This window comes from Trachurus japonicus, chromosome 4, assembly GCF_045865225.1.
Source record: "Trachurus japonicus isolate A0001 chromosome 4, Traja_1.0".
Lineage (NCBI taxonomy): Eukaryota > Metazoa > Chordata > Actinopteri > Carangiformes > Carangidae > Trachurus > Trachurus japonicus.
The window spans coordinates 23,141,736-23,158,267 of record NC_140910.1 but is presented as its reverse complement, the minus strand read 5'-3'; the positions used below and the strand labels follow the sequence as shown (position 1 = coordinate 23,158,267).

Sequence of the window (16,532 nt, the reverse complement as noted above, 5' to 3'; positions counted from 1 at the left end):
CTGGTATCGGCGAAAGAGCTTAAAGAGACAACAGCGAAATCATACTAGCAGCAACTTGGTGGGGACAAGAAGAGAAACGGAATGAGAAAGATATACCCACCACGTCCGCAAAAAAGAAAAAACCCAAACATGTCTTGGGGCTGCTGCCTTTTTCGATAGCTAATGTCTAACTAAAGGTAACACACTTCTTCAGATTCAGTCGTCAGCCATTGTTTTTTTTGTTTTTTGTTTTGTTTTTTAAAAAGACATCATCACCATCGGTCTCGTCGTATATTGACGTTCATTCACACTGGTGTGCTAGCATGCTAAGTGGCTAAGTGGCTAAGCTAATGTAAGGTAAGAAGAAGCAGGGATCCCGGCTGCTGCTGTTGCTGCTGCTGCTGCTGCTGCTGAGCAAGTCGGTGTGTTAGGATTATTATTATTATTCCGGAGGAGTTGCCCGGCAGCAGTCAGGTTAACGAAAGCAGCTAAAAACCTGAACTTAAAAAACAACACATACAGGTGAAACAAATACCATCTTTTATTATTTAATTTTAATAACGTTTCTCTACTAGTTAGCATCCGTAACAACAACAACAACAACAACGTCGTCGCTTGTTACTAAGCGTTTACTAAGTAACTAACTAACTAACTTAACTAAGCAGCTAGCATAGGATGGGATGTCAATCAATCAATGAATATTTTATTTATGCCCTGTCCTGCTACGACTTGTTATTCAGTTTTTGTGCATGTATATCCAGTTTTTTTTAATAATATATCAGGCCGAGAAGGAGCGGTGGTGTTTCTTCTTTTTTTTGGTTTTGGTCGGTGTGTTAGCCAGCTTAGCTTATTTTAGCTTAGCTTCGGTTAGCTGTGTGTGTGACATGTCGGACTTGAGCTGCAACATGAAGAAGGTAAACCTCTAACTTGAGATTACTTTGTGCCATCTTTTGCTGTATGGATATAAGGCAAGACATTGATCAATGGAAGCGATTTGGAGACTGATTGATTGATTGATATGAGGCTGATTTTTAGCTTAAATAGAGTATTTGGCCTTGTCTGCCGCCGTACCAGCTAGTAGTCTGATCAGGTTAGGCTGTCTGATCACACTTATCGACGAGGGTTTTTTTTGCTTGTGGGATTGTATTTTTTTTTCTATACTGAGTATTGTATCAGTAATCAAACTTGGTGCATGGATAGAAATTAGGTACTTAAGATCAAATCACCAGAAACTATCGCTTCATAATGACAGTCGATAGCCAGTTAGCTGCTATTAGCTATCATTAACATTTAAACCTTTTAAAGGCAGGTAGTTTAAGTTTTGCACCTCAGGCGGATTAAATTTGGAAATATGTTCTTGGTACTATTGCTTTATGTCATTTGGACGCTTTCTGTTTGTAATTAGATTAATATTTTTTCGTCTTACGTCGTGTTAGTGCAAGCCAGCTGTACAGACAGATAATTGTAGCAAGCTGTCTGCCTTTATAAAACTGAGCTTTAACCAGATATCATCATCATTCATCGTGGTTTTGTCAATGTATTTATGAAGGAGACTTCAGTAGTTGGATTATATTGCTAACCAAAAAAATATAGATGTGTTTTTGTCACCTTGTTAGTTGCATCAAACAGCTGACGCGAAAAACAATACACAACTTCCTGAAATGAGTCAGGTTAGACATATGGCCCAACATGATCAGACAAACAGAGACCAAAACTTCTTATTTTGATCTTTCTCTGGGTTTTTTTAGTCACAGAGTCGGGTTCAAGAGTCTTTCTAATTCACATGTATGGGAAAGTGATTTTATTAGACCTTTGGACCCTGCTATAAACGCTGATATTCAAATATGAGTTTTTCCTTGACTGACTATTTTTACTTGTTTGATCATGAGGGGAGAAGTTATTGGCAATAGTGGGCAGACATTTTAGTCGTTGTACTTGTTGTAATAGCCTTTAGCCACCTTATCTGTACCTCTAATCTTATGACCAAGCAGTCCAGTTATTGAAGTTGTACAGTATAATTATGTGACAAGGAAGACATGACTGTGTAATGATTGACTGCATACCTGGCTTATAAATGGGCCTTGTCTCAGGCTTGCTTGTGCTTACTGCTGTTGTCAGTATACAGACATAGACAGTATATACAGGGGATTTTAGGTTGTTGTTAATTTACTCATATTATACATCAAATAGTCTCAGCAGCAACTGTAATTTCAATATAGATTTACCTCCCCCAGGAAAGTATCATCTCCTCCATTATTTGCAGGATAAATGTGCACAACAGGGGTATTATATGTGTGAATGAGTCTTCTTAACAGATATGTTATGTGTAATAGCACTCACCCATTATCAGCTTACCTGTGTCTGATAATACTGTCTTTTAGTGCTATAAAGGTTATAGCCTAGTTCTTTATTAGTCTGTTGGATACAGCTGAGTTAGCTGTAGACTAGACTGTGACCAAATCCTTCCCAATAATATGTTTCCCAATGATGCAAATGTTGTGATGAGATGAGGCATTACAGCAGCCATTGATCCGTGTAAGTGCCTTTCCATAAGAGAGGAGTAGCTGCCCATTGGTAGTGCTTGCATTACCTGCTCTCTTCAGAACCACCAACATCTTAGATCATGGACATGGGGGAGTTGAGAGAGCCGCCCTGGACAGAGATGTCTGCCTTTAATTGTTCTCAAAAAGCTGCACAGAGATGGTGCAATTACACTGAAATTAGCTTGTGGCTGATGTTGTTTGTGTCGTATGTTGTTTCTATAACAGTGTACTTTGCTATCTTGTCACATTTTTTACCTGATAACTTTTCACACCATCAAGCAGCTTTACAAATGTGAAGAAATGCATTCTTTAAAAAAAAATTTATCTCTAATCCTAGCCTCTGCATATCAATTTTCACAGTTGTAATTCTCTTATCTGGAGATCGGCACACCTGCAAAAAACTGTTGAAGAATGAGCTTCAAACTTATCTCAGTGTCTCACAACATTTAGAGAAAATGAGTCTCTTATATTCAAATGCAAGTTTATCTACAAAAGTGCTGTGAGGTGCTGTGTTTTGGGCTTTCAAAAATATGTTTAATTGTAAAAGAGATCTTTTCTCTGATGTCTGAGGTCCACTGTGGAATATTTCTGCTCATATTGATTACTTTATTGAATTTGCCTTGCACCGGTCTGGAGCAAGATCTCATTTCAGCTGTAGTAAGGAATGGCCACGGTAGACATAATTTGATCTGCAAGTAAAGGGTTTAAGTTTTTTTCCCTGAATAATGCATATAAAGTATTTGACAGTGCATTTCATTGTTAGTGTATAATAGGATAGCCACTGAGGAGGTTATCTCACTTGAAATTAGTGAACACGATTCAGAAAATAAGTGTTTTTTATAGTATTTTAAACGGTCAAAGCAGCCACAAGATATTAACAACTTAAGCAATAAGTGAGGTCAGTTGCACTTCACATGCCAGCATAACCTATGGTTTGATTTGTGTCTGTTTTATTTACTCTTGCAGGTATCCAGTTCATCAGACCCATCCGTTACCCGTCTCCGTCGTCGCTGTTTTCTGTAAAACTCTGGGTTGCCTCGTCTGCTGTGGCCCTGCAACATGGAGTCTGCCCACTGTATCACTGAAGGCTGACCAGAAGGAATGAGGCACTCCAGGAGATGTTCCCAAGTGGCCTTGTGGATGCAGTAGCTGGCTTTTGGAGTACTTTTTTATGACTAGTATTGTATGTGTGTCTGTGGGCACATCCTTGCACAACCTGCCTATTCCTCAGGCAGGGACATGCTACTCTGAGACTGAAGCTGGAGAAACACACAAGAAAGGAGCCCCTCTGGTAAACAAGGCACCCGAAGAAGGAAAAAAAAGAAAAGAAAAAGGGAAGCACGCAGCAAGAGAGCCTTCCTGATTGACCTACGGGGGCACTTCAGCTATAGTTTGATCTTATTTTACTGTCTTGTGAACCATTGCACATTTTAGCAGTCAACACCTTTCCTCTGTCTTGTGAGATTTGTCTCCCTCCCCCTCCCTAAAAAACAAAACAAAAAAGCATCCTCTGTCGTTGTTATTGGAGTTTCTATGGTTTGCATGGCTGGAGAATAACCGTGGAGAGGCCAGGGTACCACAAGCTTATGGATTTTGACAAGAGAGGGGGCAAGGGAGAGACAGAGGAAGGGAAAAAGATGTCTAAGACAGCAGGCAGCAGGACTGGACATGGGGGCCGGAGTTCAGGGACCAATTCTGGAGTTCTTATGGTTGGCCCAAACTTCCGTGTGGGTAAAAAAATTGGCTGCGGGAACTTTGGAGAGCTGCGGCTGGGAAAAAATCTCTATACTAATGAATATGTGGCCATCAAACTGGTAAGTGCTATCTCAAGGTTGGTTCATGAACTCAAAACTTTCATGTTGTGTGTGTGAATTCTACTCCCCTTATGGTTATTTAACATGTGTTACAGCAGCTATGTTCAAATGTTTATTTTTCCTGAGCACCAGACTTTCCTACAGTGCAGTGGACCCTTTGACCTGAGATTGACAGACACAGGAAGTAAATAGGAACAGGACCCCACCCTCTCCCACTCCCACAGCTTGGTGTCATTGACCCTTTAATGAGTCAACCATACTGTGCTTGTTTGTTTTTTTTTAATCAAAGACTTGAAGATGACTAAGCTCTTTTTTTTTTGACCGGACTCCTTAAATTGTGTCTTGACCCACGTATTAGTACTTCATGCAGATATTTATTTTCTTCTTCTAGCAGCATTTTAAAGTAAGGGCAAACTAAAAGTAAATGGTCTATTTCCAACAGTAACAGAAACGCAAATGTTGCTGACTGAGAGATGGACTGAATGGCTAAGTGATCATTTTACAAGTAAATATAGCTGAAATGAGAGCACAGCCGTTGTCTCTGACTTATGTGAATGTTGAATACGTCAGATGATGTCATGGTCTTAAATTCAGGATTCATGACAATGTAGAGAAGCAGCAATGAAACAACCCTGGAAGTGACAGATAGTCAACATATCGTCTGCTTTTCAGTACTTATTCCAGACTTGCTCTGTTGTCTGACAAGAGAAACAGTAAACATGTAAATGAGACAGCTTTATTGTGAATGTGTAGGTAGTAAAGTGGTATATATTTGGACACAGAGAGCAGGATAGAAACAAGAAGATTAATGGTTGAAACTGGCTCGCATCAGACAGACCATAGTCCAGACAAGGTTTTGATCTAGTCTTGTTAGTCCCTGAGATGGTTCAGTGGCCTTACAGGTTGCATGAGAAAGGTTATTCTTTGTAGAAGCAGAAGTGGAAGCTCTCCTTTTTTAATAAGTTGACACCGGACCTTATGAGCGATCAATAATTTACTCTGTCTTTTTGTTTTGTGTCAGCATGAATGCTTTTTTTCCCCCCCTTGAGCCACTGTTTCGGTAGCACTTAGACTGTAAAAACCCACATTAAACGTCAAGACTAGTTTGTTTACTGATTGTTAGATTCTAGGTCAGTAAGTGACTGCTCAACCATTTCCTCTGCACATAAACCACAGATCTTTTTCTTTGCTATAAATGTGTCGCCGCTTGTAGCGCTTTGATGAGTGGAAGGTAAAGCACAGATCATTTTTTTTCTCTCTTGACAATGCCCCAATGCAAAAGCAAAGGCCTGAGACTCAGACTCCAGTTAAATACTCATACAGAAACTTATGGGAGCTAGGCGTCACCTCCACCACAGCTACACTGGTCTGTGTATGATTATCCGTGCATTTGTATCTCCCAGGGAGGTCATTATCTCTGAACGGGCACCAACTGAAGGCCTTTGCGAACCACATAGAAGTCAAAGGTTCGCAAACAGCTGTAATTGCAGTTCTCCTCTCCTCTAAAATCTTTAGTTGTGCTTGCTGCCTCTCCCCCCCCCCTCGACTGTGAACCCTCCCATCTGTTTGGGTATTTTTATCCCCATGGTGTCCAGCTATATCTGGATCTGGCATTAGGGCCATAACACTGCTCCGTGTATCTGGTGGCTCGCTGGACCGACCCAGCATTTATCTGAATGTATAATGGTGAGAGGAGGAAGTGTGTTAATGGTGTAAACAAGTGCGACAAGGTCTGGGTATCAGTGGGGCCAGATTATGAGGAACCTGCTTTATTTATGTTGTCACCGTTCAGACTAATTTCAGATGTTTTCTTGTCATTTTGTATTTTCGGACTAGAGTGAGCGTTTCCTTTTAATATGCATCTATTATAGGTTTAGGTTTTTAACATGAAAAAACTCATTTGACTCCTGTTAAAGTAGTTTTCGACCTGTATGCTGGTGATACTGGGCCCAGTCGTGGACATGGCTTCTCCCTTGTCAGCTCTCGGGGCTAACCCAGGCCCTTGCACAGTTGTCCGTCCACATGTTTCTGTCTGTCCCCGGTCTCAGAGCTCCCCGGGGGAACCCAGTGAATGTCACTGCCTGTGCAGTAGGTCCTCTGTTTTGTCAGAGGCTGTTACTGAGCTCCTGCATATGGACTAAAACAAATAACAGCCCAGTTATCGGCGACCACCTGCTAACACATGCTTGACATGAGTGGAGTCCACCTCTGTTGTCTGTCAGTCATTCCAGTGATAAGTGTGTACACTTGTAGATGTCTAAATCTAAAGTTATGTTGGTTTCGTGAAGTGCAGGAAAGAAACCCATTGATATCTTTTTTTTTAATTTAGCTTCATAGGATTCCCTTTTTGATGAAGGCTGAATAAGACGTTTTCTATGAAGCACAGTAGTATGTTAGGACTGCAATGTTGATGTAGTGCACCATTCATTAATCTGGTAATTATTTTCTTAGTTTAGTAACAAAATTAATCAATAAAAGTTAGAAAATTGTGAAATTGCTCATCACAGTTTCTAATAATCCAAGATGAAGCTGGAACCAAATAAGAAAAACAATACTTTAATTGAGAAAAGATAATCTTAATAGTTTTTTAAGTCATTATCAGATGTCCAACTACCCAGCAGTACAACTAATTATTTCAGCTTTAATATAGACTATAGAGCTGCAAATGTTATTTGATTAATCAACTGGAAAAAAAGCAGTAATAGTTATGTTAAAACTTATTTTTAAAGCAAAAATGAAAACATTTTGTTGTCAGATGTGAAACTGTGTTTTTACTGCTGCGTATCCATGATGAACATTTAAAGGTTGTCACTTGGCATTACAATTTGTTGATAAATGATTAATCAGTGAATCAACAAAATAATCAGCAGATTAGTTAGGAATAAAAACAACAGTCAGATGCAGCCCTGAGAGGCAACACTCCCACAATACTCGCCTGTCATTAAGTCAAGTAGGGCCAATATAAATCCTTAACTGACCAACTGTTGGTCTCGGTGAAGCGCCAAGTAAGTATGTTAATTATTACTTTGTGACTCATTGAATAAAGGTTGTTGATCTACCCGGAAACCAATAAGGCTGCGGTATCCTAACATTCAACGTTGTGGAAATAGCAAAGTGTAATTTGCTATGAATTTAATCTATCATTTAGCGTACTAAATGTTTAGTTACAATTTATTGCACATGGTGACTACTACCCAGTGTTTGGCTGGTTCTTCATGTGCTGAGTGTTTAGTGTAGCAACTTGCAGAGTCGATCATTTGGGTGGTGCCTGCCTCAACCTGGGACAAAGGTGAATGCTGGTGTCACCCTGCTACAACACGTGACGCCACAGATAGACGTACGACAGGGCCGGAGCGCAAAGCAGAAAATGTTGCTGCAAAAAGCAAAAGCGAGAGAGAGAGCGAGAGAGAGAAGGGGGAAACTGCAGAGAGCTGAAAGGTTGTCTTTGTTAGCAGGCCTTGTCGACACACAGTGGTTCAGTCTTTGGTTCAGCTGGGTGCTTTCTCACACTGACAAACGCCTGTGTGATGGAGGCAGGAGCGTATAGCCAATGCTGTAAGTACACTGCAGGCTTAACTCCCGAGGGGAGATCCCAGTGCCTTAAAGAAACAGCAGCATTTAATGTCTGTTTGCTGTCGAGGATCACTGTAGAAACCAGCAACCATCGACCTAATTCAAACGGTAAAGGGACACCGCCGTCTCCGTCAATACACTCCCTTGCATGGTGACATAACTGTCCACTGAGAAAATACCCATTTAATCCTCTTTTTTGCACATTACTGTGTTTCTACTATTTATATTTTAACACACTTGTGTGATACGCTCTCTCTCTCTCTTTCTCCCTCGTAATGTCTGGTTCAGTTTTCAGGGTTTTGTCTTATCAAGGTCACCGCCCCGCTCTGAACCCCCATCTTTATTTTCGCCTTGTTTCCCGAGACTCATGTAAGCACCAATCATCCAGTAATTTCCCCCCTGACGTTTCTCCCAGTCGGTGCTGTTAACAGATACTTTGAAACTTTACAGCTTGTATTTCATTATAGTCCCTTTTTTCATGTAGTCAGCCATTCACCGACAGATAAGAGGACAGGTGAGACACAGCACCTGCAAAGCTGCTATTATCAGTAATAAGTTATAAACCAGTCGGAGGCTCCTCTTTGTTGTGATGACTTTGGCAAAGACAGGTTACAGTCATCATTTCCCAACATGGGAGGAGAATAATAAGCAAATGTTATGGCACTAAGACGTATTGTACAACACTTTTCCTCCCTGTAGCTCAGAAAGAGGAGGCTGACATTGCAGTGACCATCGAGGTATCGGAGTTAACAGAGAGACTTACGGCTCATTGTGTGACAGCTATACTCATCCACAGTACTGTTTTACCCTGTGTGCGTGTGTGTTGACGGTGTTTTTTCAAAGCAAGGAGAGATCCCAGACTTAAAAAAAGAGATTTTCCCTGCGCTGTCCAAAAATATCAGGGTAGTCCCAGCGTCTTATTTTTAGCCTGCAACCTTGATTGCTCCTCCTGAAATGACAAGTGTCGCAGGTAGACATCATCAGCCAAAGCTAATTACGTTTAATTCCACTAGTTGGCCAAACTACAACATTTAAGACTTAAATGTTGGTGGTTGTGTGGTAAATGTGCCTTTGCTGTTTACTCTGGAGCAAATCTGTTAACCAACCTTTCAGAAAACAAAAACAAATGGATTGATCATCTTTTTCTGTTCAAAAGAAGGCAGTGGGTTGTTAGGTGGACGATCTAGTCTAGTTCTTTGTATGAGTGTGAGACAACCCAATCACCTTGCTAAGTTTGTATTCAGCTTGTAAATGACCACAGTCATCAGGTTGAATAAATAATGTGTAATATGAGAGATGCCACTTGCATTGACTAACCCACAAAGAATTATCACCTGACTCTGCAGCCTCCCTCAACTCCTGTCACTATGTAGCGTCTTTCAGCTCATTGTTTTGGTTTTCATATCAGCGTTGTTTCCAGCCAGTGAAAAAATCTCAGATTTTGTGCACGGCTCAGCCCCGAGCGGCACGTTGACAAACTTACCACCCAGGAAGGTGAACGTAGTGGATACAGAGTTGTTTCTCAGGAATGAGTGAATATTAAACACAGTTTATCAGGTTTCCAGAAACCCTCCTCCAGATGAATGTTAATATCCTGCAGCTCCATATCTGCTGGATTGGCACATTTACTAACCTGTTGGCCATAACACTATTTAAAGGCAATATGTAAAACACCCTTGCAGTTTTCAGCTTGGGCTTGTCACGATACCAGAATTTTCAGATACCAGCGAATTTCCACGAATCTTGATACTTATTCGATACCACGGTTAAGTAAATTGACCAAGCCTTCTTTATTTATTTATGTATTAATTTTTTTTAAACTATTCCACATCAAACTTTAATGTTTCCAAGACGCATGGGCACGTAATGTTTACGGTACATGAGCTCAAACTTGTGACGTACACCAGGCAGTTGGAGCGGATCGAGGTCCGGTCGCGATCACATAACAAACGGGCCGTGAGCTCGACTGCAGCCGCACAGAAAGTGCGTGCTCAGACTCTGCGTACACTGCGTATACTGCCTGCGCCAGTCCCTACAGTTCTTGTTCTTGTTACAACCCTGGTTCAGCTTGTGCAAACTTGGTAAATTGGGTTTTGAGTAGTTGATATAATGTATATTGCTTCAGCACCTATATGCAAGCTGTATGTAATTGTATTGTGGATTGCCTCTGGCAGGCTTTTGTTTTCTGAGCCCGAGCCACTAATGCAGAAACATACGGGTATAGGACAGTTTATATATGAGCGACACCACTCACAGTGCTGGTCAGTTGTGATGCTCAGGAAGGAAATCTGAGGTGTTGTGTGTCCAGCTCTCTTCTCTCTGCCTCCCACTGAAGCCTGATAAGCAGCTCTCGTTGCAGTCCAGCTCAGCAGCTTACACCAGCAGCTCGCCATGAGGCAGTTGTCGGAAGAACTGAGAAGGCACAAAAGCTCTATCAGCGTGTTTGGCTGGAATTAAAGTGACATTTTGACGATTTAAGTTCTTCCCTACCCTGCTCATGCTCTCCAGAGAGCACACTGGGCAGGCTGAATGAATAAATCCTTGGATGTCAACAGCATGTAAAAGCCTACCTTCAGTCAACTAGCTAATCCCCAAATGAATCAGTAGCCAGCGGCAGCAACACAGTGTGCTCACACAGACCCACATTGTTTTTGCTTTGAGGATGATTTAGTCGCAGCAGTCATGCAACCTGCACTGGAGAGCCTAAATGCCGGTGACCTCACTAAAGCAACAAAAAGTGTGTCAGTGTTTTATGAGTGTAAATTGTGACCGCACAAAAAGCTAGGTTTGAACATGGTGCAGGGTGTGTGCCTGAAGAGCAGAGTGCTGTGTAATTGTACCTTCCAACTGTACATCCTGGTTCATAGGACACAACGCAACTCACGTTTAAAGGAGCTGCACTCGCATGTAATGACGTGTAATGTTTAGCTTGTTTAGCCTCAGTGTAGGTTTTAACTCGTTTGTCACATCTTCTCTTTTTGCTGTTTATAGTCGCTGCCATGGATTTACACTGCACCGATCTGTTTTAACTTTGTTTAGAGCAGCATAATTGAGGTGGTAAACTTGAGCCAAAGATCCAAACCAGAATCAGATGATGGTAATTTAAAAAAGCTGAGGCCAAATTGACCTCAAGTCTATTTTGAGAGTTTGCTTTGCAAGACAAAATGGCAAGATTTGAGGTTAGTATTAAAGCAGCTTCATGCCATGTTAGAAATTTAAATCTGTCTCGTTGCATGGCCTGGGTTTGACAGGGTATGTTGTGCAGATAGTTTTTTAGTTTCATGGACACACTACTTTGCTGTGTGCTTCAACTGTGATATAAATTAAGGGTTGCAATCCTTTTAGCCTTTCTAGGAACACACTGTTTTGCTCTGGCTCTTAGGCATCGGCTTACTGACACACTTCTAGAAACAAAGCAGTCGTTAAAGGTAATAATTACAACTAGTGCTTTTCCAAAAACAAAAAAACATGTCTGTGCTACAATTTTATAAAATTCTGAACTTAATACACACTTAACCCGATTTCTGGGGAGCAATGTGTTTTTCAATTTAGTTCAAAATGCAGTAAATGATGTTACAAGGCGGCCTTCTCTCCCTAGTGATGATCTGCCAAGTCGTCTTTCATCTCTGCTTTATTGTCTTAGTATTTAGTGAGTGTACAATGATGTTACTCCTAGACATACCAGGGCCCAACAGAACAATTCGTGTTGGGTAAAAAGTTAAACAAATCATGGAGTACACAATAGAAGACATTATGCTCACGCCATGCCTCACTCCTCTGTTAAATGACAAAGGAGACTTGCCTGTTGGGTTCATGTCAGTGGGACTTCCCATGACTGTGTTGATCACTGGCAACATTGTGTTGTGCTGTGTTTTCCCCTCTCCCTGACTGTCGCAGCTGAGTTCAGCACATTTTTAAAGAGCCAGTCCAATTTAATTTTCACGGAAAATTTAAAACCTGTTAAATTTCATTGGTGTCTGTAAGATGATGGCTGAGTTTTTGTAATGTTGTTGTTGTTGTGGAACTAAACATGGGCGGGGGGAAGACATTGAAAGCTGATACATTACGTTGACAGAGGCGTTCCCGAATTGTATTGTCAGTACCCATGTTCTATAGCCTAGAAATCTAGACGCACCCTAGCGGCAGCAAAAATATTTGCTCCGTAGGTGGGTCTAGAAACGAGCCATAGGAACTTTTTGAGTCTCGAACACCGATTGTGTTCACCAATCACAGCGCTCTATCTGTTTTGAGAGTCGTTGGGCGGGCTTAACGCGATGACGACATACATTTTAATTGGTTTGTCAGGCTAACGACATCCTGCTCTTTGCTCTGATTGGTCGTAGCGCTACCCTATTGCGTGCAGAGGCAGTTTGAAAGACAGCCTTCATCCCGCCCCCTGGATTGAGCCGAGGTCTACCGGTCGTTTCCAGACTAGACATTTTAGTGATATAGTCTGGCTTGTCAGGCTACATGTTCTAGTCTTATTATTTAAAGCAGAAGTAAGCGATCCGGTCGTTTTGGCTAACTTCCTGTCAGCTGATGGAGTTAGCAGTCCCCACCCTCGTCCCTACGTCACCACATGCACGCGCATCCCTTGGCTGCACACACAGAGAGGACCGCCCCTTTATGCCGTTCTCTCTCCTCATTGGATAAAGGTCGTAGGATACAAGGAAAGTTTTCTCCTCGGCTTACAGCAGAGCAGAGTGACTGACAGACCCGTGTTTCGGACCAAACACTCTATACAAGTGATTGCTGTCGGAAGATATAACTATTTAAGACTTATATTAACACAAACATTCCGCTTACTTCTGCTTTAATATAAAAGTTTGAAGAAATGCAGTTTTTATTCACGTACACTGAAACTTTCTTGGATCCACCCAAAGGCCTGATATCGATACCATACAATGAGACAACATGATACACCACTAATTGTCCTGATGCTGTCCCTCCATTCATGCACCTTTACCACACCTCTCCCACATCCTTTCATGTGCAGTAAAAAAAAACATCTACTCGCAATAAAAAATTAATCACCTGGCCTAAATCATGACCATACAGGGGCATCTCAATAAATTAGAATATCATGGAAAAGTTTATTTATGTCAATAATTCAATTCAAAAAGTGAAACTAATACATTATATAGATCAATTACACAAAGAATGACCCATTTCATGACTTTATTTACCGTATTTAATATCTTTTAGTTGTAATGATTATGGTTTAAATTTAATGAAGACCTGAATTCAGTAACTCAAAAATACCAATTACAAAAAGCATGTCCATCTATATGCACTCAATACTTGGTTGAGGCTGTTTGACTTGAACTACTGGAAATGACTTTTCCATTATGTTCTAATTAATTGAGATGCAGCTGTCGTTCATTACTTGTTACTTATATATGAAGGTCAAAGGTCATGACTACCCCACTCCTGTCATGTTAAAAATTGCTGAAGAAGATACAATTGATTTCTTATTCTGGCTGATACAAGCAGTGACTGATTATCACACTGGGGTTTTGGGAGGCAGCTGATGGCTCCATCTGGGTATGTTAAATCTGAGCTGAAACTGGAGAAGAGCTGGACACAGGCCAGCTGTTGCTCTCTGACTCCACTCACTACTTAACACCACCTCCCAACCATAGACACCTCTGATCATAAAGACCGTTTGAAAAGAGAAACACACACACACACACACACACACACACACTTCAATCTTCTCCATTTGTCTCAGCCTTATCGTTGGCATCATTAATACCTCTGTGACGGCCGCCAAGTAGAAAAGCACTATGTTGACATTTGAGTTGTTCTGTCTAAGATGAGATGAGTCACATTGCCAGTTGCATTTTGCGAAATGGTTTACTGGGAGTCAGGCAAAGGTCAGCGTCTATTCTGGTCCATATGCATAATGCTGGGTCTGTTTCCCCGGACGTGGCACACATAGGCATATGCACACTCTGAATGTCACACTGTCTTTAAATAAACAACACAGATGTTTATTTACAGTGGGTCCAAAAGTCTCAGACCACTTTTCCATTCACTTGAATGGGGAAAGTGGTCTTGGCTACTATCAGCTGTCTTTTTTACTGCACCATTTTACCTTGCCAAGACATTTTTGAATATTGATTGCTAATTTATCAAAACAATATTCATTTTTAGAAAGATAAAGACTGTTTTTAATGAAATCTTTGATTAAAAAAATGAAAGGTCCTGCTTCAAAAACATTGAACTGCAACAAAATATGTTTCTTGATTTAAAAGATGAGTTATTATGATTGCTGTTATCAACAAAATAAGCCCAATTATAGACATGAATATGTAAAATGGACATTATAATTGTAGGTAGTGTGTTGGCACAGGATAGAGTGGCTTAGATTTTGTTTTATAGCTTTGTTTTTTAGCAGTATCACATTATGGTTATTGAAATAGTCGATACACAACACAAAGTATTTAGTCGGTCACTGTGTTGTTGTTTGCTGTTGTTGCATGTCTGTTTTTTTTTGCCATCCTTTTATGTTTTCTCTGATTACATCTATCATTCATAGTTTTTCCCCTCTCTTCATGTCATTGCTCCATCCCATCACTGAGGTCAAGTCTGATCTTTCTCTGCTGTGTTGGAGATCAGATTTAGCCTTGATGACATCATATGCAGAGTTGGTTAATCCCAGGAAGAGGACTTTATGTGGTGCTGCTGCTGCTGATGGCTCGCCCCATCCCCACAAGTGTACGGCGGCGGCGGCGGCTACCACAGGTTAAAATACAGAAAACCACCACCTAATCCGCGATGACATAATCACATATTTGTACACGCTTCAAGTGTTTTACTCTAAGAGGGATCCTTGAAATGGCATGTAACGTTTCATCTCACACCCACCCACCCACCCCCCAGTGTCAGGGCAGTGCTTGTGTGATGCCGGTGGTGGCGGCTGTAAAACTTCATATCTGATTGGCCTTTGAACTGTGGCAAATTTCCCCGTTCACAAATAATGTAAATGTGGGATAAGATGCGAGAAACCACACTTCACACTTTCATTTAGGATGAGTTACTAAACTGTAATATTGTTTGAGTAGCAGTTGAAAATGACTGTAACGCACTCCACAAAACATCTGAGAAGATTAAGTTACAAAGCGAACAGACTTCATTGCAAAACAAAAGTTGGATGCACAGCCACAGATCAGCAATGCAACCCAGAACTATAAATATTCACAGACAGAGGATAAAATAACAGGTTTCCAAACAGCAAGCAGTTGTTATTATGTATCAGAATACAAGCACAAAGAACACTTAATTAGAGGCACAGCATTTGGCTGCCATTTGATGAGTACGATAGGATATTAACTTTGTGTACCACAATTTGACATGTGACATGTAAATAATGTTGGATACTCACAATTGGTAACTTGTAGACCTGCAATGATTCTTCTGTTTATTCAGTAGTAAATTGAAAGAAAAATAATCAGTAACTTCTGTGATAATTGATTAATCGTGAATCCAAAAAGGGTGAAAAATATCCAATGAAAATATAAATTGGCTTATTTACCATGTCACACACTTGGATTATTGCAACATGATACATCACAGTACATAAAGTTGTTACATTATTCTTCTTGTACTCAAAAAGCTAATGCCACGGCAGTACCTGTCTGATGAGAGTTTCACTGACTGAATGAATAAGCGAGAGAATAACTGACTCATTCCACCAGAACGACAGCAGCTTGATTTGATATTTTGTTGAATATTATTGTAGGACAAAAAAAAACCCCAACGTTTCTGGCTGCAGCTGTCATGGATAGATTCGTACAAACTAAAGACAGTTTGGTTTCAGATACATTGAGTGAAGATATAGCAGAAAACACACGATGGCTACAGCGAGGAACAGCTGAGGTGGAGAGGTTAGTGAAGCAGCAGGTCAGACAGGGAAGGGCCCTTCTGGCCTGCGGGTCAGCTGTCCTGGACACAGGCCAGCACACTTGGCTAAAAGCTGCTCTCTGCATGACACCACATAGGCTGACCACAACCCCCCCCCCCCCCGCTCCCCGCCTCCAGTTAAGTACTGCAAACAAAGTTGACATTATGGCTGAACTGTAAGGTTTTATCGAAAGCCTTTTTTTTTATTCTGAGGAGTGACTTGTGCTGTCAAGGTCGGGTAATGAAATGATCGGGAACTAGAAAAATATAGTTTGTTTCCATTTTGCACAAAAACATGTAACAAAATTAAACAAAACAAAAGATTGTTTGAAGCCAAAGGGAAAAAAAACAAAACAGAGTGAGTTGAAGGTCATAGCTGACTCCAGTTTATTAAAGGGGAACTTATGCAAGTCCGGTCGCTTTTCCACTGTTTTGCTAACCCTCCTCCTGGCCATGTGCATTTGTTTACAACGACGCAGGCAAGGAATCAATCAATAGATGGGTAGATAATGTATGTATATATATCATATACGATGTTATGACGTGTATATTTGTGTAGTTTAATCTGTCATAAACAAGAGGTTACGGGTTACAATTACTCCAAAGTGGTTTAATAAAGGTAAAAATGTAGCATAGTTAAGCTACAAATCCCGCATAGTTCCTCTTTAAGTGTAGTTTTAGGAGAAAAACACCTAAATACCATTCCCCATGTAGCATA

The 16,532-nt window shown here is 40.8% G+C and overlaps 1 protein-coding gene across 7 annotated transcripts in view; it reads left to right on the top strand.

Moving 5' to 3' along the window:
- The window catches only part of csnk1g2b (casein kinase 1, gamma 2b), a 37,723-nt gene continuing 21,191 nt past the window's right edge, over window positions 1–16,532 (top strand). For 4 of the 7 annotated variants that reach the window (XM_085774803.1, XM_085774800.1, XM_085774801.1 and 1 more), the window contains exons 1-2: window positions 1–176; window positions 3,489–4,336. In XM_085774803.1, coding sequence (XP_085630929.1) covers window positions 4,109–4,336 — 228 coding nt within the window. In that variant the 5' untranslated portion in view covers window positions 1–176; window positions 3,489–4,108. Of the gene's footprint in view, window positions 177–367; window positions 502–3,488; window positions 4,337–16,532 lie in introns of those variants that run through there. The other 3 variants (XM_085774799.1, XM_085774804.1, XM_085774802.1) reach the window with 3 other exon arrangements.